General features: G+C 43.0%; 1 protein-coding gene across 1 annotated transcript in view; it reads left to right on the forward strand.

The window, feature by feature from the left end:
- The window catches only part of LOC143815804 (contactin-associated protein-like 5), a 1,144,596-nt gene that overhangs the window by 325,209 nt on the left and 797,209 nt on the right, over nt 1-22,178 (forward strand). Inside the window, exon 3 of the mRNA XM_077295418.1 lies at nt 12,858-13,051. Within this exon, the coding sequence (XP_077151533.1) occupies nt 12,858-13,051 (194 nt within the window). The remainder of the gene's footprint in view (nt 1-12,857; nt 13,052-22,178) is intronic.

Here is a 22,178-nt window from a genome sequence, read left to right on the forward strand (position 1 = left end):
CACCGAAAACACTGTGTAATACTTGTCCATTTTTTTTTTTTTTTTTTGGGGTACATTCTCCCTTTTCCAAAAAAATAATTAGTGGGAGATAAATATTGGCAAGTCTGCCTCCGTGCCATTGCTGTGTGTGGTATCTGTCTCTCATTGTGTGCCACCGAAAACACTGTGTAATACTTGGCCATTTTTTTTTTTTTTAGGGGTACATTCTCCCTTTTCCAAAAAAAAAATTAGTGGGAGATAAATATTGGCAAGTCTGCTTCCGTGCCATTGCTGTGTGTGACATCTGTCTGTCATTGTGTGGCACCGAAAACACTGCGTAATACTTGGCCATTTTTTTTTTTTTACGGTAAATTCTCCCAGAAAAAAATAAATAAATAGTGGGAGATTAAGATTGGCATTTCTGCTTGAGTGCTGGTCCTGTGTGTGCCATCTGTCTCAAATTATTGGGGCACAGAAAACCTAGTGTGTAACATTGGGCCTGATTTTCCTTTCAGTGTCAGGCACCTATAAAGGTATGTATAAATCCTACAGAAGTTTGAGTTCTCCTGATAAGTTGTTTTACAGTAACAAATAGCGTTACTTTGGTTACGTTTTGCAAACAATGAGGAAGTCTAGTGGAAGAGGTCGTGGCCGTGGGCGGTCATTGTCAGCTGTTAATGATGGTAGTGGTGGTGGAGCATCAGGTGGTCGTGGTAAAAGCAGAACAGCACCTAAGTCTCGAGTTGTTGAGCCAGGTTCGTTGTCTGGCTACACAAGGCCTCGAACGCTCTCTTTTCTGGGAGTAGGAAAACCACTTTTGAAGCCGGAGCAGGAGGAACAAGTATTGGCTTTCATTGCTGACTCTGCCTCTAACTCTTTCGCCTCCTCCTCGGAAAGTGCCAAATGTCAGAGCAGTGCATCGTCAGTGGATGCTCCCGGTCAGGAACAAATCGCTTCCTTGTGTCCTTCACTAAAAACAACAGTGAAGGATGCGTCAGTCGACACAACAGGTTACTCCATGGAGCTCTTTACACATACCGTTCCTGGGTTACACAGTGAAACAGTTAACAGGCTATGCCCATTAGTTGAATCGGACTATTTTAAAATGCGCGCGTGTCCTGCCTCCCGTGACGTCCCGGCTTGTGATTGGTCGCGTCGCCCATGTGACCGCGACGCGACCAATCACAAAGCCGGAACGTAATTTTAAAATCCTGAAGGACCTGAAATTACGTCACGGCTTGCTGTGATTGGTCGCGTCGCGGCCACATGGGCGGCGCGCGACCAATCGCAAGCCGGGACTTCACGTAAGGAAGGTAAAGCGCGAATTTTAAGCAAACAACGCTGCCGGTTCCCTCGGTAAGTTGCAGGCTGCGTCGGAGAGGTGAGTATAGCAATATTTTTTATTTTAATTCTTTATTTTACACATTAATATGGTTCCCAGGGCCTGAAGGATAGTTTCCTCTCCTTCAGACCCTGGGAACCATCAGGAATACCGTCCGATACATGAGTCCCATTGACTTGTATTGGTATCGGGTATCGGTATCGGATTAGATCCGATACTTTGCCGGTATCGGCCGATACTTTCCGATACCGATACTTTCAAGTATCGGACGGTATCGCTCAACACTATTAGCAACCAAACAAGCTACTCTTGTAGACCGTTTGATTCAGGCATTCCCAGCACACAGCGCCGGTGATGGTTCTCACACAAGCTTGCAGGGGGCTACATGGCAGAGGTGTTAGACGTGCACAGATCAGAAGTGGCGTTGGACAGAGGGGTTTTCTGACCAGGTTGTGGAGTGATTTCGCAATGACCGCAGACAGGACAGGTACTGCAGCATATATTCAAAGTGACAGGAGACAACATTTGTCCAGTATGGTTACTAACTATTTTTCATCCCTTATCGATGTTCTCCCTCAACCGTCATTCCCATTTGATTACTGGGCATCCAAATTAGACACCTGGCCTGAATTGGCAGAATATGCATTGCAGGAGCTTGCTTGCCCAGCAGCTAGTGTGCTATCAGAAAGAGTATTCAGTGCTGCTGGTTCAATATTAACCGAAAAAAGGACTCGTCTGGCTACCCAAAATGTGGATGATCTCACCTTCATTGAAATGAACCACTCCTGGATTTCAAATTATTTTGCCCCACCTTTCCCGGCTGACACCTAGCTTTCCTATAAAAATTGCTTGCTTGTGGACTGGTCTTACTGAGTGTTCCAATCTCTTAATTTGCAGCAGCTGTTTGTCCAGTATACGATATGTTTACACCTCCCCCAATGGGAAAACTCTCCCCATGGGGCCGTGGTCTCGCCACTTGGCGCAAGCACCCGTTACAGTGCTGTTTGTCTGAAGAGGTGGGTGTGCCCGCTTTTGGTCGACGGCACTGCCACTGGGTCCCTCATAGTACAATGTAGTGTCTCTGGTGGTGGTGGTGCGCACCCAACGTCAGACACACCGTTGTAACATGAGGGGCCCTGGGGCGGTACCGCCGGCCACAAGAGAGTTCCCCCCCCCCAGCTCAAACTGTGCTCTACCACGTGCAAAATTATCTCGCACAGCTCCACCAATGTTTAGTCTATGCGCTGACATCATTCAATGCCTGACACTGACAAACAATACCAATTTGTTGACATCTATGATGCTAGTTAAAGTAGTCTGGGTCAGTGTCCTATATTGACACCAGTAAATACTAATTTACTGCCAAATTACTTTGTCATAAACTCTGCAGATGAGCCCACCCCTGTACCTAAGCATGTCACCCTTTTTTTTATTTATAGTTGTTTTGCGAGACATTAACATCTATTTATTTTTTGGGAGTACTAACTGTATCAGACACTTCTTGCAATACTCCTCCACTGACCACAATGCTGCCTGCCTGTGTATCCATGTAACCGATTTAAAATTGCCATGCCTGCCTATTGTTTGTTATTTTAGGCCTTTGATAGCCTGTCTGCGGCCCCTACTTGCAATACTCCTCCACTGACCACAATGCTGCCTGCCTGTGTATCCATGTAACTGATTTAAAACTGCCATGCCTGCCTATTGTTTGTTATTTTAGGCCTTTGTTAGCCTGTCTGCGGCCCCTACTTGCAATACTCCTCCACTGACCACGATGCTGCCTGCCTGTGTATCCATGTAACCGATTTAAAACTGCCATGCCTGCCTATTGTTTGTTATTTTAGGCCTTTGTTAGCCTGTCTGCGGCCCCTACTTGCAATACTCCTCCACTGACCACAATGCTGCCTGCCTGTGTATCCATGTAACCGATTTAAAACTGCCATGCCTGCCTATTGTTTGTTATTTTAGGCCTTTGTTAGCCTGTCTGCGGCCCCTACTTGCAATACTCCTCCACTGACCACAATGCTGCCTGCCTGTGTATCCATGTAACCGATTTAAACCTGCCATGCCTGCCTATTGTTTGTTATTTTAGGCCTTTGATAGCCTGTCTGCGGCCCCTACTTACAATACTCCTCCACTGACCACAATGCTTCCTGGAGTGCCTGCCAGTGTATCCATGTAACCGATTTAAAACTGCCATGCCTGCCTATTGTTTGTTATTTTAGGCCTTTGTTAGCCTGTCTGCGGCCCCTACTTGCAATACTCCTCCACTGACCACAATGCTGCCTGCCTGTGTATCCATGTAACCGATTTAAAACTGCCATGCCTGCCTATTGTTTGTTATTTTAGGCCTTTGATAGCCTGTCTGCGGCCCCTACTTGCAATACTCCTCCACTGACCACAATGCTGCCTGCCTGTGTATCCAGGTAACCGATTTAAAGGTGCCATGCCTGCCTATTGTTTCTTATTTTAGGCCTTTGATAGCCTGTCTGCGGCCCCTACTTGCAATACTCCTCCACTGACCACAATGCTGCCTGGAGTGCCTGCCTGTGTATCCATGTAACCGATTTAAAACTGCCATGCCTGCCTATTGTTTGTTATTTTAGGCCTTTGACAGCCTGTCTGCGGCCCCTACTTGCAATACTCCTCCACTGACCACAATGCTGCCTGCCTGTGTATCTATGTAACCGATTTAAAACTGCCATGCCTGCCTATTGTTTGTTATTTTAGGCCTTTGACAGCCTGTCTGCGGCCCCTACTTGCAATACTCCTCCATTGACCACAATGCTGCCTGCCTGTGTATCCATGTAACCGATTTAAAACTGCCATGCCTGCCTATTGTTTGTTATTTTAGGCCTTTGATAGCCTGTCTGCGGCCCCTACTTGCAATACTCCTCCACTGACCACACCAATGCTGCCCGTGTACCCCTGGAACCTATTTAAAAGTTCATAGAGCCTAGTTATATATTTTATTTACTATTAATAAGGCCATGATGGACTACGCTGTACCACGCTACAAGCTAACCAGTCGACACTTCTTTTGCGAGAAAAGCCATCCCAACCCTCCACCAGCATGTAAAAGACCGCATTGTCCATGCACTCTGGCAATCTGTGAGTACAAAGGTGCACCTGACAACAGACGCATGGACCTGTAGGCATGGCCACGGAAGATTACGTGTCCATTAAGGCGCAATGGGTTAATGTGGTGGATGCATGGTCCACAGGGGACAGCCTACTAAGTCTGTCTGCAGTCCCTAATTCAAATTGTCCTCCACTGTCTAAATCGGAGCTTCCACCTTCTGGCTTTCGGCCTATAGTATCAGAAATTAAACTGCATTTGGCCTTCAACTTTGGTTACGGCCTACTAACGGTGTCTGCCCCTCCCTGGTGTTTGCCCTCAACTGAATAAAGCTGAGCTTCCACCTTCTGGCTTTCGGCCTATAGTATCAGATATTAAACTGCATTTGGCCTTCAACTTTGGTTACGGCCTACTAACGGTGTCTGCCCCTCCCTGGTGTTTGTCCTCAACTGAATAAAGCTGAGCTTCAACCTTCTGGCTCTCATTAAGTGCTGTGTTTTTAAAAATTGGTGGTTAGGGCCTACTAACGGTGTCTGCCCCTCCCTGGTGTTTGCCCTCAACTGAATAAAGCTGAGCTTCCACCTTCTGGCTTTCGGCCTATAGTATCAGATATTAAACTGCATTTGGCCTTCAACTTTGGTTACGGCCTACTAACGGTGACTGCCCCTGCCTGGTGTTTGTCCTCAACTGAATAAAGCTGAGCTTCAACCTTCTGGCTCTCATTAAGTGCTGTGTTTTTAAAAATTGGAGGTTAGGGCCTACTAACGGTGTCTGCCCCTCCCTGGTGTTTGCCCTCAACTGAATAAAGCTGAGCTTCAGTCTTAGGCTTTTGGCCTAAAGTATCAGATATTAAACTGCATTTGGCCTATTAGTGTGTTTGGGCCCTTAAAACAGTGTCTGCTGCTCCTGGGTTTGCTACTCCACTGAACAAAGCAATGCCGCCTGTTTAGTCCTGTTACCAATTTTGAACTGCATTTAGCCTACTTTAGAAAGGGTAATGGTGTGCACTCTGGTCAAAGGATGTGGAGGTGCTGGTAAATCAGACCGTGTGGTCAAGTCAATAGTAGAAGAAAAAGTACCGCACACTCGAAGTTGATATGATGCAAAAAGGTATAAGCCAAATTTATTAACACAAACAGGATGTCAACAATTGCCACTGTGTTAGTTCATAGAGAGAAAACCCGATGTTTCGACCCTCCCGGGTCTTATTCATGGGGTTACTAGGAAACAAATAGACAGTATAAGCAGCTGTTTGTGACATGATATATAACGAAAACAAACAAGAACAAAGAAAAAAACAAAAAAACAAAGATAAGATACCAAAGCATAATAAAAACATACTATGTACAATATATACAGAGCAACCAGAGATAATGATGGGGGTACTCTGGGGAGCAGCGAAAGATCAGTCTATGGTACAGAGGTAATATCTGCAACTACCTGCTTAGGGGAAAGATAGTAACGTTTACCTGCACTCTTTTGTTACACATACATAGGGGTGGCAGTGTTGGCAGCCAAGACACAGGTCCTTTAAGGTATAACCTGTCATTACAATAAAGAGTCAACATTTATGCAGTGCATAGGCAATAAGACAGCATTGTTCCAATGTGAAAAAAAGGGGGGGGGGTGTTTGTGTTTATAAGACACGTTTGGTCATGAAGATTAGGAGTCAGTCCCAATGGAATATATTGTAATAGGGTAACTAAGGGGCAGTATATGTGGGAACCAATAAGGAGAGATGTTGTGGATACCTTGTAGATTCAATAGTAGTTCCTATAGAATAGGTTAAAGGGTCCTGTTTTGGGTAAACTGCAGCAAAGCACATGCGGACATACCCCTACCTACCACCCAGGACTATACAGCTGGGCGCGGGATGCGCCGCTAACCCTCGGACATACAAGAGAGCAGGTACACGGACCCTCCACTCCCTTACTCTGCACCTTCTCTCCATACCTTTCCTCAGTATTGGTTGGTCTAATCCACCATACCTTATTCATAGGACAGCCCTTGAAACTGCCGGTCACCCTATACAGGACCCCTCTATACTTGCCAGAGGAGCTGCTAGTGGACCCACACTAAGGTACCCTCAATACATCCACCTGAACGTCCAGTCTCTATAGTGCATTTTTATCTAACCCATATTTCCTGCAGGACTCCTTGCTTTGCTGCAGTTTACCCAAAACAGGACCCTTTAACCTATTCTATAGGAACTACTATTGAATCTACAAGGTATCCACAACATCTCTCCTTATTGGTTCCCACATATACTGCCCCTTAGTTACCCTATTACAATATATTCCATTGGGACTGACTCCTAATCTTCATGACCAAACGTGTCTTATAAACACAAACACCCCCCCCCTTTTTTCACATTGGAACAATGCTGTCTTATTGCCTATGCACTGCATAAATGTTGACTCTTTATTGTAATGACAGGTTATACCTTAAAGGACCTGTGTCTTGGCTGCCAACACTGCCACCCCTATGTATGTGTAACAAAAGAGTGCAGGTAAACGTTACTATCTTTCCCCTAAGCAGGTAGTTGCAGATATTACCTCTGTACCATAGACTGATCTTTCGCTGCTCCCCAGAGTACCCCCATCATTATCTCTGGTTGCTCTGTATATATTGTACATAGTATGTTTTTATTATGCTTTGGTATCTTATCTTTGTTTTTTTGTTTTTTTCTTTGATCTTGTTTGTTTTCGTTATATATCATGTCACAAACAGCTGCTTATACTGTCTATTTATTTCCTAGTAACCCCATGAATAAGACCCGGGAGGGTCGAAACGTCGGGTTTTCTCTCTATGAACTAACACAGTGGCAATTGTTGACATCCTGTTTGTGTTAATAAATTTGGCTTATACCTTTTTGCATCATATCAACTTCGAGTGTGCGGTACTTTTTCTTCTACTTTAGCCTACTTTATTCTTTGGCCCTATATCTGTTTCCTCCTTATCCTGCCCATTGCCCAGCCACTGCTAGATGAGTCTGCTGGTACATTGACCTAGACCACTACATTCCCCTTGCACTCTACACAGCCAGAATCTGACCCTGCTGAAAGTAAGGTTCCCCTTCCCGCATGTTATACCACCTTTCACAGGGACAAAGAGGAAGGTGCAGATGAAAGTGCAGGTTCCTTCATCAGGTGGGGGGGGCATACTCGTTGGCGACGTCACTGGCACAGGGCCCCTCAGAGTACGCAAAAGTGTCGCTGCTGGTGGGAGGCGCCCCCGCCGTGCAAACACACCGCTGTACTTTGAGGGGCCCTGTGCCAGTGCCAATGCGAACAAGTGTGCCCCCCTGCTTGCTCAGGATCACAGCACTTGCAACGTTGAAATACTTACCTCTCCCTGCTCCACCGCCGTGACGTAGTCCACGATTCCTGGGCCCACTAAAACCTTGAACCAGCCCTAACCCCCACAACTTTTGCCAAATGACCCCCAAGTTCCATTGAACAACTATTATTATAAAGTTAATTAAGATTGACAAGCTTCAGAAACAAGAATGGATGTTTTTGGCATTAAAATGGGCACTGTAGGTGTTTTCCTGGTCTCCACTCACTGCCGACTATGCTTCCCCATTGACTTGCATTGGGTTTCGTGTTTCGGTCGATCCCCGACTTTTAGCGATAATCGGCCGACTGCACTCGACTCGACTCTGGACAAAGTCGGGTTTCACAAAACCCGACTCGATCTTTAAAAAATGAAAGTCGCTCAACCCTAGCTGAGACCACTCTCAAAGAAGCAAGTTAGAGCCTTATTGGGAATCATGGGGTACTAAAGGAGGTTAATTCTAAACTTTGCTATTGTATGATTTTTACATAATTAATTAGCATTTTATTGCATGACAGAAGTATTTGATGCAATAGAAAAACAGAACTTAATATTTGGTACAGGAACCTTTGCTTGCAATCACAGAGGTCAGACAATTCCTGTAGTTCTTGACTAAGCTTGCACACACTGTAGCAGAGATTTTGGCCTACTCCTCCATACTGATCTTGTCCAGATCTTTCAGGTTTCAGGGCTGTTACTGTGCAACATTGAGTTTCAGTTCCCTCCAAAGATTTTCTATTGGGTTCAGGTCTTGAGACTGGCTAGGCCACTCTAAGACCTTAAAATTCTTCTTACAGAGCCACTCTTTTATTGTCCTTGATGTGTGTTTCGAGTCATTGTCATGCCGGAAGACACAGCCCTGACCCTATCTTCAATACTCTTACTGAGGGAAGGAGGTTATATGCCAAAATCTCGCAATACATGACTAGAGATGAGCAAAATTATTCAGAAAACGTTCGCCAATCTCAAAGTTGACATGAAGATTGCACATTTGGATTTATGTTCGTATTCCCGAGCATTTTCCTCCAAATCAGAAAAATTTGGCCAAAATTCGATCGACATGATCGAGTTCCCACGAAGGAAGTGTGTACAGGGCGGTCCTGATTGGTGGTAATGTTACCGCCTGTAAGATCGTTAATGTCTGTCAGAGCGCTGTGGGGTTACGCTGTCAGATGTCAGCATGACCCCGCAGCTGTGAAATATTGAAATAAAGCAAAAAACACAGTATACAGGTAAATAGAAAAAATTGGAGTCTGGCTCAACAGGACTGGATTTTTCTTTTCTTTTTCTTTTTGAAAAGAAATTACGGTGCATTCAAAAGAAAAATGTACATGATTGACATGACCCAATCGATGTTTTTCGACTGGACTAGGCAGTCCACAATCATGGGGAAGATTGCTGACTTGATAGATGTCCAGTAGACAGTCATTGACATACTCCACAAGGAGGGTAAGCCACAAAAGGTCATTGCTAAAGAAGCTGGCTGTTCACATGGTGCTGCATGCAAGCATATTAATGGAAATTTGAGTGGAAGGAAAAAGTGCGGTAGAAAAAGGAGCACAAGCAATCGGCATAACCGCAGCAATGAAAGGATTGTTAAGAAAAGGCCATTCAAAAAAATTTGTGGGAGATTCACAAGGAGAGGATTGCTGCTGGAGTCATTGCTTTAAGAGCCACCACACACAGATGTATCCAGGACATAGGCTACAAGTGTTGCATTCATTGTGTCAAGCCACTCATGACCAATAGAAAATGCCAGAAGCTTCTTAACTGGGCCATGGAGAATGAGAACTGGACTGTTGCTCAGTGGTCCAAGGTGTTGTTTTCAGATGAAAGTAAATTTTGCATTTCACTTGGAAATCAAGGTCCCAGAGTCTGGAGGAAGAGTGGAGAGGCACACAATCTAAGCTGCTTGAGGTCTAATGTGAAGTTTTCTCAATCACTGATGGTTTGGAGAGCCATGTCATCTGCTGTTGTAGGTCCACCATGTTTTATTAAGACCAAAGTCAGCACAGCCATCTACCAGAAAATTTTAGAGCACTTCATGCTTCCCTCTGCCATTAAGCTTTTTGGAGATGGAAATTGAATTCTCCAGCAAGACTTGGCACATGTCCACACTGCCAAAAGTACAAATACCTGGTTTTAGAACAACAGTATCACTGTGCTTGATTGGCCAGCAAACTCGCTTGATTTTAACCCCATTAGAGAATTTATGGAATGTTGTCAAGAGGAAGATGAGAGACCCCAGACTCAACAAAGCAAACGAGTTGAAGGCTGCTATCAAAGCAACCTGGGCATCCATAACACCTCAGCAGTGCCACAGGATGATCGCCTCCATGCCATGCCGCATTGATGTAGTAATTGATGCAAAAGGAGCCCCGACCAAGTATTGAGTGCATTTACTGAACATACATTTCAGTAGGCCAACATTTCTGATTTTAAAACTTTAAACTTTTTGATTATATTCTAATTTTGTGAGAAGTACCTGTATACTCACCTTACACCTAACCCCTGCACTCTTGTCTTTTGTAAGAAATTAAAAAAAAACAAAAAAACATATACTCACCTTAACGCTTAATTCCCGATGCCCATGTCACCTGGAAAAGAGAAAAAATAAACCACCATATTCAGGCTTGGAATGACCCACATAAGAACGAGAGAATCCTCTGGTGGGCCCCTGTGTAAGAGTTGGTCACCACCCTCTAATATGAGTAGTACTCTGCACAATATACTTGAATCACCATGTACAGACAAAGGCAGCAACTTATTAAAGATTATTGCTTGAAGATAATATCACATTTGCATGTAGCAGAAAAGTGGGGCCTTGGAGTTGGTTACTGGTGGCCCCTTGGCACCCCAGATCGACACTGACCGTATCTCTTACCTATCCTCTGTAATCCATACTTTCAGATTCAGATCACTTGTAGAGCAGTCATATCAGCTGATGCTACTGCTATACCCTGCAAGGTAGACATGCTGAAAGGAGCATGTGCTGGCAAGACCAGGGAGACCTTGTGTGCGCTGCAAGATTTTAATCCATGACAGCGTAGTGTGCTACTAATGGTAATTTTTGAGACTGTGGTCCCAACTGTCTTCAGGTCATTGACCAGGTCTTCCCATGTATTTCTGGGCTGATTCCTAATCTTTCTCACAATCATCCTTACTCCACGAGGTGGGATCTGTTATGGAGCCTCACACCAAGGAAGATTGACAGTCATCTTGTGTTTCTTCCATTTTCTAATAATTGTACCAACAGTTGTTGCCTTTTCACTAAGCTGCTTGCCTGCTGTTCTATAGCCCATCTCAGTCTTGTGCATTTTTACAATTTTGTCCCTGGTGTCCTTAGACAGTTCATTGGTCTTATCCATGGTGGAGAGGTTGGAGTGTGATTGATTGTGTGTGTGGACAGGTGTCTTTTATACAGTAATGAGTTCAACCATGTGTAATTAATGCAAGTAATGAGAGCAGAGTATGAGGGCTATATGGAGTGGAGTTAATGCCAAAAAGGTCTATTTTGCCTCTCATCTGACCACATGACCTTCTCCCAAGGCTCCTCTGGATCATCCAGATGGTCATTAGCAAACTTCAAACCGACCTGGACATGCACTGGCGTCCTCAGGGGCACCTTGCCTGTCCTGCAGGATTTTAATCCATGACGGCATAGTGTGTTACTAACGATGTGTGGACAGGCGTCTTTGAAACAGGTAAGGCTACTTTCACACTAGCGTTAACTGCAATCCGTCACAATGCGTCGTTTTGCAGAAAAAACGCATCCTGCAAAAGTGCTTGCAGGATGTGTTTTTTCTCCATTGACTAACATTAGCGACGCATTGCGACGGATTGCCACACATCGCAACCGTCGTGAGACGGTTGCGCCGTGTTGTGGCGGTCCGCCGGGAGCAAAAAACGTTAAATGTAACGTTTTTTGCTCCCGACGGTCCGCTTTTTCCAACCGCCGGAACTCCGCCCCCACCTCCCCGCACTTCCCCGCACCTCACAATGGGGCAGCGGATGCACTGGAAAAAAGCCCCCGTTGTGCGGCGGAGACAACGCTAGCGTCGGGGACCTCGGCCCGACGCACTGCGACGGGTCGAGCCCGATGCTAGTGTGAAAGTAGCCTAACAAAATCAAATAGGTGCAACTGATAATGTGTGCAAAAATGTAAAGCGCTGCGGAATATGTTAGCGCTATATAAAAATAAAAATTATTATTATTATTATAATTAATTCGGGTAATGATAATGAGTGCATAGTAGGAGGTCTTCTCTGTGGGAGCCAGAATTCATGCTGGTTGGTAGGTAATCAAATGCTTTATTCATGCAATAAAATGTAATTTAATTAATTAAAAATCATGCAATGAGATCTTCATGTTTTTATTTTTAGATTCTGTCTCTTACAGTTGAAGTGTGCCTTAAAATTACAGAGCTCTCCATTTTTTGTAGCTGGGTAATATTGCTAAATCGTCAGTGTATCAAATACTTATTTTCCCCACTGTATATAGATAGATAGATAGATAGATAGATAGATAGATAGATAGATAGATAGCTTGAGAAAAGTCTGCATCCAGGACCGAAACTTCGCCGCATGGGCCAATAAAGAGCACCTTATAATTGCCATATGGAGTGCTGTTTCAACTTTTTTTATTCTGCTTACAAGGTTTGGTGTATGCCTATCAGACTTTGCGCCCAATTTTACCTGTGCTGTGCTTAAAATCTTTTTTTTCTATAGATTGATAGATAAATAGATAGATAGAGGACAGATAACACTAGTGCTTAAAACCTTCAGAGACATTAAATAAATAAATAAATATATATATATATATATATATATATATATATATATATATATATATACAGTATATATTCACAAATATGTGTTTTATCAGTAAAACCAGCCATCTTCAGCATTAATAGGGGAGAGTGATGTACATGTGTAGTTGAATGAGAAGATGTTAATTCTTGATGAAAAAATGCTTAAGAAGTTCACAAGATGTCAACATTTAACATTATGTTTGATTTGTTAATTGATCCTTTATTGTCAGGAAATTGTGTTCAGAACAATGTAATAATTGCACAATGTTCTCCTGTATTTAGCTTCTCTGTGTTTTTGTTCTTTCTCGCAGGCATCGGTGGTTGGTCCCCATTGGAATCTAATGCAAAGCAATGGCTACAGATTGATTTGGGAGAGAGATTTGACATCACAGGGACAGCCACACAGGGAAGACATGGAAGCTCTGACTGGGTGACGCGTTTCAGCGTTATGTTTAGCGATACCGGACGCAACTGGAAACCGTATCATTACGACAACACCATCTGGGTAAGGCTCGGTTATTTAATTGTTTCCATTTTCCTATATGTAATTTCAAAAATATAAAAGATGAATATATATATATATATTTTTGCCTAAAATACAAAGGAAACGTGTTATATATATATATATATATATATATATATATATATATATATATATATATATATATATATATAGTATTTTTCGGACTATAAGGTGCACCGGACCATAAGATGAACCTAGGTTTTAGAGGAGGTAATTGGAAAAAAAATTGAAACATAAAATGTGGTCAATTATGTACTAATATCCCCTATTCTGGGATATATGGTCTCCTCATAGCTATCCTGTTATGCATGGCCCCCTCATCCCTATCCTGGTATGCATGGCCCCCTCATCCCTTTTCCGGTATGCATGGCCCCCTCATCCCTATCCTGGTATGCATGGCCCCCTCATCCCTATCCTGGTATACATGGCCCCCTCATCCCTATTCCGGTATGCCTGGCCCCCTCATCCCTATCCTGGTATGCATGGCCCCCTCATTCCTATTCTGGTATGCCTGGCCTCCTCAACCATATCCTGGTATGCATGGCCCCCTCATCCCTATCCTGCTATGCATGGCCCCCTCATCCCTATTCTGGTAAGCATGGCCTCCTTAACCCTATCCTGGTATGCATGGCCTCCTCATCCCTATCTTGGTTGCATGTCCCCGTTATCCCTAGCTTGATATGCATGGCTCCCTTATACCTTTCCTGGAAGGCTTGGTCCCCCTCATCCCTATCCTGGTGTGCATCCTGGTATACATGTCCCCCATCAGAAAGCATTAAAAATCATAAACCTTTGCACTTACCTTCCTGCACTCCCTCCCACTTGTGTCCTGTTCTGATGCCAGCAGCTGATTTATGCTTGTTAGCAGCGGATTGCAGAGACAGCTGCCAGATCACTCACTGTTCCCCATGCCGGTACCATGTGCATGGAGAACAGTGAGTATTCAGTGCCCTTTGATAGCGGGCACAGTGTTAGCTACAGCCACTGGCTTCCTGTAGATTCCAGGTGTTCCCCCACCTCCCCATTTACAGCCAGAGCAGGTACATCTGGATTATAAGACGCACCCCCCCATTGTCGTCCACATTATTGGAGGAAAGAATTGCATCTTATAGTTTGAAAAATACGGTATGTAATTGAAAACAAAACTGAAATCTTTTCTAGTGCCAAAAGAAAAATAAAGAACTAAAATAATGTGGTTGCATAAGTATGCAACACCTTACAATAAAACTTTGTGGAAGTACTCTTTGAATGTATCACATCATTCACTCTTTGCTTGGTAGTAGTCTGTCAGCATGGCAATCTTTGCCCACTTTTCCTCGTATTAACGCTCCAAATCTATCAGATTGTGAAGACATCTGTGTACAGCCCTCTTCAGGTCAACCAACAGATTTTCGAATGTTTTCAGGTCTGGACTCTGGCTGGACCATTCCAAAACATTGCTTTTCTTTTGGTGAAGCCATCATTTTGTTAATATGGAGATATGCTTAGGATCGTTGTCATCCTGACAGTTGAAGTTCCTCATCATCTTCAGCTTTTTATCAGAGGCCTAAAGGTTGTGTTGCAATATTTACTGATATTTGGAACTGCTCATTCCGTCCACCAGTTCAGCTGCTGAAAAACATCTCCAAAGCATAATTTTGCCTTCAACATGTTTACTGTAGCTATGGTGTTTTTATGCGATGCACAGTTTTGGCTTTGCACCAAACATTGCTTTTGAAATTATGGCCAAAGAGTTCAAACATGGTCTCATCAGCCCATAACACATTTTCCCACATATTTTACATCAGACTTGATGTAAGTTTAGCTTGAATTTTTTGTGTAAGGTAACACTTGTGTCTTGCCTCTCTATCCCATAAGCCAGACAGATGAAGAATGCAGGTAATTGTTGTCAAATTTCAACCCCTTCAATGTTGCCATAGGTCTCTTGGCAGCTTCCTGAACCAAATTTGTTTAATTTTTCATGGACGTCTAGTTCTAGGTATTGTCACTGCTCCAAATTTAAGCCACTTCTAGATGGCCATCTTCACAGTTTTCCATGGTACATCTAATGCAATGGACTTTTTTGTACCCTTCTCTTGACTGATAGCATTCCACAATGAGATGCCTTGGCTTGTTGTAAGCTGTTTGGTCTATGCATTTTGCTGTAAAATGCAGATAAGAAATTGTTTAAACTTTACATGGAGTGATAAGAATCACTTTAAACTATGGCAGCTGTGCACTCATCACTATGACTACTATGTAACTTGAGTTTAAAAATGATTGGATAAATCTGAACATAACTACATCACCAATTATAAGAGGTTGTACACACTTATGTAACCACATTATTTTAGTTTTGTTATTTTTATTTCTACCCTCAAACTGATTTCAGCTTGTTTTTCAATGGATTTGTATAGATTATGGAAGACAGGTGGAAAAAGTTCTGAAATATTTTTCTTGGTGTGATTTTTCTCACTTCTCACCTCTCTGGCCCCTCACCATAACCCTAAAGGTACCTTCACACTAAACGATAACGATAGCGATCCGTGATGTTGCAGCGTCCTGGATAGCGATATCGTTGTGTTTGACACGCAGCAGCGATCAGGATCCCGCTGTGAGATCGCTGGTCGGAGCTAGAAGTCCAGAACTTTATTTCGTCGCTGGATCACCCGCTGTCATCGCTGGATCGGTGTGTGTGACACCGATTCAGCGATGTCTTCACTGGTAACCAGGGTAAACATCGGGTTACTAAGTGCAGGGCCGCGCTTAGTAACCCGATGTTTACCCTGGTTACCATTGTAAAAGTAAAAAAAAAAACACATACTCACATTCCGGTGCCCGGCGTCCGCTTCCCTGCACTCCTCCTGCATCCTGTGTAAGTGCCGGCCGTAAAGCAGAGCGGTGACGTCACCGCTCTGCTCTGTGGGAGATGCCGGAGATGTTCGGCGCTGACACAGGATGCAGGAGGAGTGCAGGGAAGCGGACGCCGGGCACCGGAATGTGCGGCCCTGCGCTTAGTAACCCGATGTTTACCCTGATTACCAGGGGACTTCGGCATCGTTGGTCGCTGGAGAGCTGTCTGTGTGACAGCTCTCCAGCGACCACACAACGACTAAACAGCGACGCTGCAGCGATCGGCGTCGTTGTCTGTATCGCTGCAGCGTCGCTTAGTGTGAAGGTACCTTTACAGTTCTCGTCATATCTTCTGATCTGAAATTCCTGGGTCTTTATTACTTAGCCAGAACTGTTCTGCACATTTGCAGGAAAGGTCATGGTGTACATCATGCTGTCATGACATTGAGATTTTTTACACTTGTGCGAATCTCTCCTGGACTTCATCATTGTTTTAATAATATTTCTTATTTTTTACATATTGCATTTATTATGATCTGGGTTCTGATGAGACCCCTTTGCATAACAAGTGACTTTACATTTGTAGAGAATAGCTTTGCAGTGAATTGAACTTCCTGGGAAAATCCATGCGAGCAGGTAATTTGAATTTTGCTGGATTTGCTCATTAGTGCTGCCTACAGATGAGTTTCTGTGGTATGGCTGATGCTGCCACATGTCAAGGTTTTCTGCAGACATTGTCTTGTAGGGTTGTCACCTATAGTTGTCACTTCCTTTTCTGCATATTTTTCCCAGATACCATTGGCCTAAAAATTCCTTCTAGCTGTAGCTCCAAAAGGAGAATCAATTATTTTGCTGCATTTGCAGTAAAAATTGATGTTGTATCATTAGTGCCAGTGTTTACTGTCATGTGATACAAGGCAATCTAATACTAAACTAAATGTAGTGAATGTGAAGGCTGAGGTCATGTCGTTGAAGCTGCACATTATTGTTTCTTTTATTGTTAGAAACTAAAATGGAACATTTCTACCACATGAGTCATCTATGGGAATATAGTATAGCATTTAAATGGAAGTGAAAGGCATATAGTATCAATTATGCAGCATTATGTCTGCTACAGACACAGTATCTGAATGTACCTCCCACACTATAAGACTTCTTATTACGTGACGGTCTCAGCCACACGCTTAGCTCTTCTGGCTTTGGCTGTACATACATTCGATGTATGGAGAATTTGCCACTCTGTCTCAGCGGCTTTCATTCCAACAAATTGTCTTAAATTACAATCAGTGCGGTTTAACTCTGACATCTTCTTAATGGTTTTTTTTAGTGAAGAGCATCAAGAAGGTTGATGATGCTGTGATACAATTTGCAGTTAGAACGTTAGAGGCATTTGCAGTGTGTTATAAAGTATCAGTTCAGGGAGGCCTCAGTGGGTTGAGACTTGGGACACAAATCTCTTTTCTATCTGGAAGTACTGGCTGATAGATTTTATTTACAATGAGATGTTGTAACAATCCATCAATCATCAGATCGATCGGAACTGATTTTCGGCATTTCCATAGAAGCCAACATTTCGGAGACTTTTTAAGTAATGTGTCAACCCATCCATACCCTTCTCTTGAATGCCTTTACCCTTCCTGGTAACACCTATAGTTTGTAACAAAATGCCCAAAATTCAGCCCAGGAGTCTCGGAAAACCCAGAGCAGTTGGCAACTATGCTTTTCATTCCAAAATCTAATGACAGTAGGCAGATCACTTGAAACTGTTGAGAAATTAAAACACAAACTATATTAATAAATTGCAATACTTTTATCTACGTACTGATTGAAATTTTTAAAATGAAGATTTCAGTGGCTAAACAATGGCACAGTTTTTATTAGTAGGTATTTCATATTTGCAAATCTGCCCTAAGTGATACTTCTAGACGTTAGTTCTTTAGGTTACAACAAGCTATCAGAGTCCAACAAAACTAGTACTTTCTTGATTTACGACATGAGCACCTTATTGCAACAAGCTTGCTCCCGCGCGATTGGTGCATTTTAACATTTTCTTGTACTTTTAATTATCATACTATACAAAATGTATTGCAAAACATAGAAAGATTTTACCTGGAGAATATATGTCTGTTTACTATGCTGAGGTACAGAAAGGGTTGGCACTACAATATAGATGATATATTTCAAATTGGTCTTTATTGATTAACCATGTCAGAAAATATACCACTGTGTAGAATAAAAAAATCCCTTACACTATAGCGCCCAAGAAAAATGAGAGGTTGACTTATTAAGGCCACCCCTGTCCATATGATCTGTAAGGGCACATGAGCAGCATAGGAACCCTGACCGCTATAAGAACCAGAAGGGTGAGATTTACTGTAGGAGAATTTTTCATTCTGAAGAAGTAAAGACATCCCTGTACTAGGCTGGGATTAAATGAATTTATAAAAATAAAATTTTTATCCATATTGTCATCTGTGTGTAATCCATGTATCCGTTTTTATGTTTATCCGTGCGTGATCCTTTTTCGTTCTTCTACATTCAAACATATACCGTATTTTTCGGACTATAGGACGCACCGGACTATAAGGCGCACCCAGGTTTTAGAGGTGGAAAATAGGGAAAAAAATATTTGAAGCAAAAAAAATGTGGTAAAATATTTAATAACATAAATAACATACTATTATATGTGGTGTTATTATATATAATAGTACGTTATTATGTTGGAAGCTGCGGGACCAGTGTGGTGTCTGTATACTATATGAAGATGCTGGAGGGTGAGTATAAGAATGGGGGCACAGGGCTTATAGTGAAAGCACCACTCCAGCACTGTAATATAACACTGGAGTGCTGCTTTAAAATCCCATGGGAGAACTATATCTCCCAGCATGTCCTGCAGATCCTATGACATGCTGGGAGTTATAGTTCACTAAAGGAGTGGCAGAGTGCTTTATTGTGTTTTGTAAAGACTAACCTCTTAATTGTGGGAGCCAGCCACACTGGGGTGAGGTAAAAGCTGGAGCATCCCATGGCTGCACACACAGAGCCCTCTCTCTTGTTGCATTTCCACATCGCACGCGTGCAGGACATAAGAGGAAGCTGCAGATTCTAGGTGGGAGTCTGAAGGACCTATGATGATGTCAGAAGAGGGAGGGCTCTGAGCTGCCATGTGATGCTCCAGCCCGCCCACTTCTGACATCACACAGGTCCTCCTTGTGCACCACAGACAGCTCAGCGTCCAGCACAGGCAGGTATGCAGCGATCTCCTGGCCCCTGCTGCTGCTGCCTCCTCCCCCGGACACACAGATTCTCCCCAGAATCAGTGCTGGGGAAACTGTGTGTCGCTGCTTAAGTGCAGCATTCATTTGCTGCTCCCCGCTCACCGCTCAGCTGATCGGTGGGCGGGGAGCCGCTAATGAATACTCACTGCACTTAATCAGCAGGGCCATGTGGTTTCCCCAGCAGCTGATTCCGGCAGCAGGGACATCCTGAAGTGGGATATCATTGCGATCCCACTCGCTGCTGCCCCCTCCCCACATGCTATATCCGTACTATAAGACGCACCCACACTTTCCTCCCAAATTTGGAGGAAAAAAAGTGTGTCTTATAGTCGGAAAAATACGGGTACATGACCGAATACATTTTCCTAGTGTAATAATGGAGATGTGTGGGATCTGATTTTTTTTATTGCACCCATAGACTTGAATAGGCGAGTCTCATCTGAGACTCAAAAGAGAATAATACATGCTGCAATTTTTTTTCACACAAACCCCGTCCGTGTGAATAAACTGTGTTCAGAAGAGCCCTATTTAATTAAATTGGTCAGTGTGATGTCTGATTTTTACTCGAACAGCACATGTCCATATTATATGCTTGTCAGAACTAGCCATTACAAGGACTGTTTTCTAATACTTAGGCTAGCATCCACTACTAGGTTGTATATTTCTCTCATAGCGGCCCATATTGGGAAATGCCTGGAGGCCATAGCTTCTCCTATCAAAAACAACTATTTGCCAGGGGTATTGGGAGTGGGTTTGGGGAAAATCAGCTGATTATCCAGCAGTCACCTTTGGAAAGATTTGGACTCTGATGGGACAACCTATGAGGCCTGATTGGTTTATGCCTGAAATGTAGATACACTTAATGCCAAATAGTGGTGATTTATCTGACCTAAATAATTCATGAAGAGTAATGCAAAGGGAATTACGTACAGTACAGTGCCAAACGTCTACTTTCTAATGGAGGTTTAGCCACAGATCATGTGCCTCTAGAAAGAAGAATACTTCTCAGAGAGAAATTTGCTTGATCACTTCACGTTGAAGCTGTTAATATAAAAATGTCATACAGTAAATTCAGGTTTTGGGTGGAGAAAGATTGATTCCAAACATTGGCAAAATGGAGAAAATCTTTACTTGTCACAGCAAATTGCATCACTTTCCGAAAGCAACTGCAGTTTTATAATTGATTCTTCCTTTGGCAGGAATCAAACACTCGAAAGTGAATATGCAGATCAAGGTCACATCTCTGGTGTAACGAAGTCTGGTTAAAATGTACGACCTCCCGACATCACTTCAATGTATAAATAATTGATAGGAAGATGCCTGTGTTGGATATACAGGTCCTTCTCAAAAAATTAGCATATAGTGTTAAATTTCATTATTTACCATAATGTAATGATTACAATTAAACTTTCATATATTATAGATTCATTATCCACCAACTGAAATTTGTCAGGTCTTTTATTGTTTTAATACTGATGATTTTGGCCTACAACTCCTGATAACCCAAAAAACCTGTCTCAATAAATTAGCATATTTCAACCGTCCAATCAAATAAAAGTGTTTTTTAATAACAAACAAAAAAAACATCAAATAATAATGTTCAGTTATGCACTCAATACTTGGTCGGGAATCCTTTGGCAGAAATGACTGCTTCAATGCGGCGTGGCATGGAGGCAATCAGCCTGTGACACTGCTGAGATGTTATGGAGGCCCAGGATGCTTCAATAGCGGCCTTAAGCTCATTCAGAGTGTTGGGTCTTGCGTCTCTCAACTTTCTCTTCACAATATCCCACAGATTCTCTATCGGGTTCAGGTCAGGAGAGTTGGCAGGCCAATTGAGCACAGTAATACCATGGTCAGTAAACCATTTACCAGTGGTTTTGGCACTGTGAGCAGGTGCCAGGAAGCATGAAGTGCTCCAAAATCTCCTGATAGCTAGCTGCATTGACCCTGCCCTTGATGAAACACAGTGGACCAACACCAGCAGCTGACATGGCACCCCACACCATCACTGACTGGGTACTTGACACTGGACTTCAGGCATTTTGGCATTTCCTTCTCCCCAGTCTTCCTCCAGACTCTGGCACCTTGATTTCCGAATGACATGCAAAATTTGCTTTCATCAGAAAAAAGTACTTGGGACCACTTAGCAACAGTCCAGTGCTGCTTCTCTGTAGCCCAGGTCAGGCGCTTCTGCCGCTGTTTCTGGTTCAAAAGTGGCTTTACCTGGGGAATGCGGCACCTGTAGCCCATTTCCTGCACACGCCTGTGCACGGTGGCTCTGGATGTTTCCAGACCAGACTCAGTCCACTGCTTCCTCAGGTTCCCCAAGGTCTGGAATCGGTCCTTCTCCACAATCTTCCTCAGGGTCCGGTCACCTCTTCTCGTTGTACAGCATTTTCTGCCACATTGTTTCCTTCCAACAGACTTACCATTGAGGTGCCTTGATACAGCACTCTGGGAACAGCCTATTTGTTGAGAAATTTATTTCTGGGTCTTACCCTCTTGCTTGAGGGTGTCAATGATGGCCTTCTTGACATCTGTCAGGTCGCTAGTCTTACCCATGATGGGGGTTTTGAGTAATGAACCAGGCAGGGAGTTTTTAAAAGCCTCAGGTATCTTTTGCATGTGTTTAGAGTTAATTAGTTGATTCAGAAGATTAGGGTAATAGGTCGTTTAGAGAACCTTTTCTTGATATGCTAATTTATTGAGACAGGTTTTTTGGGTTATCAGGAGTTGTAGGCCAAAATCATCAGTATTAAAACAATAAAAGACCTGACAAATTTCAGTTGGTGGATAATGAATCTATAATATATGAAAGTTTAATTGTAATCATTACATTATGGTAAATAATGAAATTTAACACTATATGCTAATTTTTTGAGAAGGACCTGTATAACTTTTACACTGCAAATTGGTAGATAGATAGATAGATACAGATATACTGTAGATAGATAGATAGATAGACAGATAGATACAGATATACTATAGATAGATAG

Source organism: Ranitomeya variabilis, chromosome 3 (genome assembly GCF_051348905.1).
Source record: "Ranitomeya variabilis isolate aRanVar5 chromosome 3, aRanVar5.hap1, whole genome shotgun sequence".
In the NCBI taxonomy this organism is placed as follows: Eukaryota; Metazoa; Chordata; class Amphibia; order Anura; family Dendrobatidae; genus Ranitomeya; species Ranitomeya variabilis.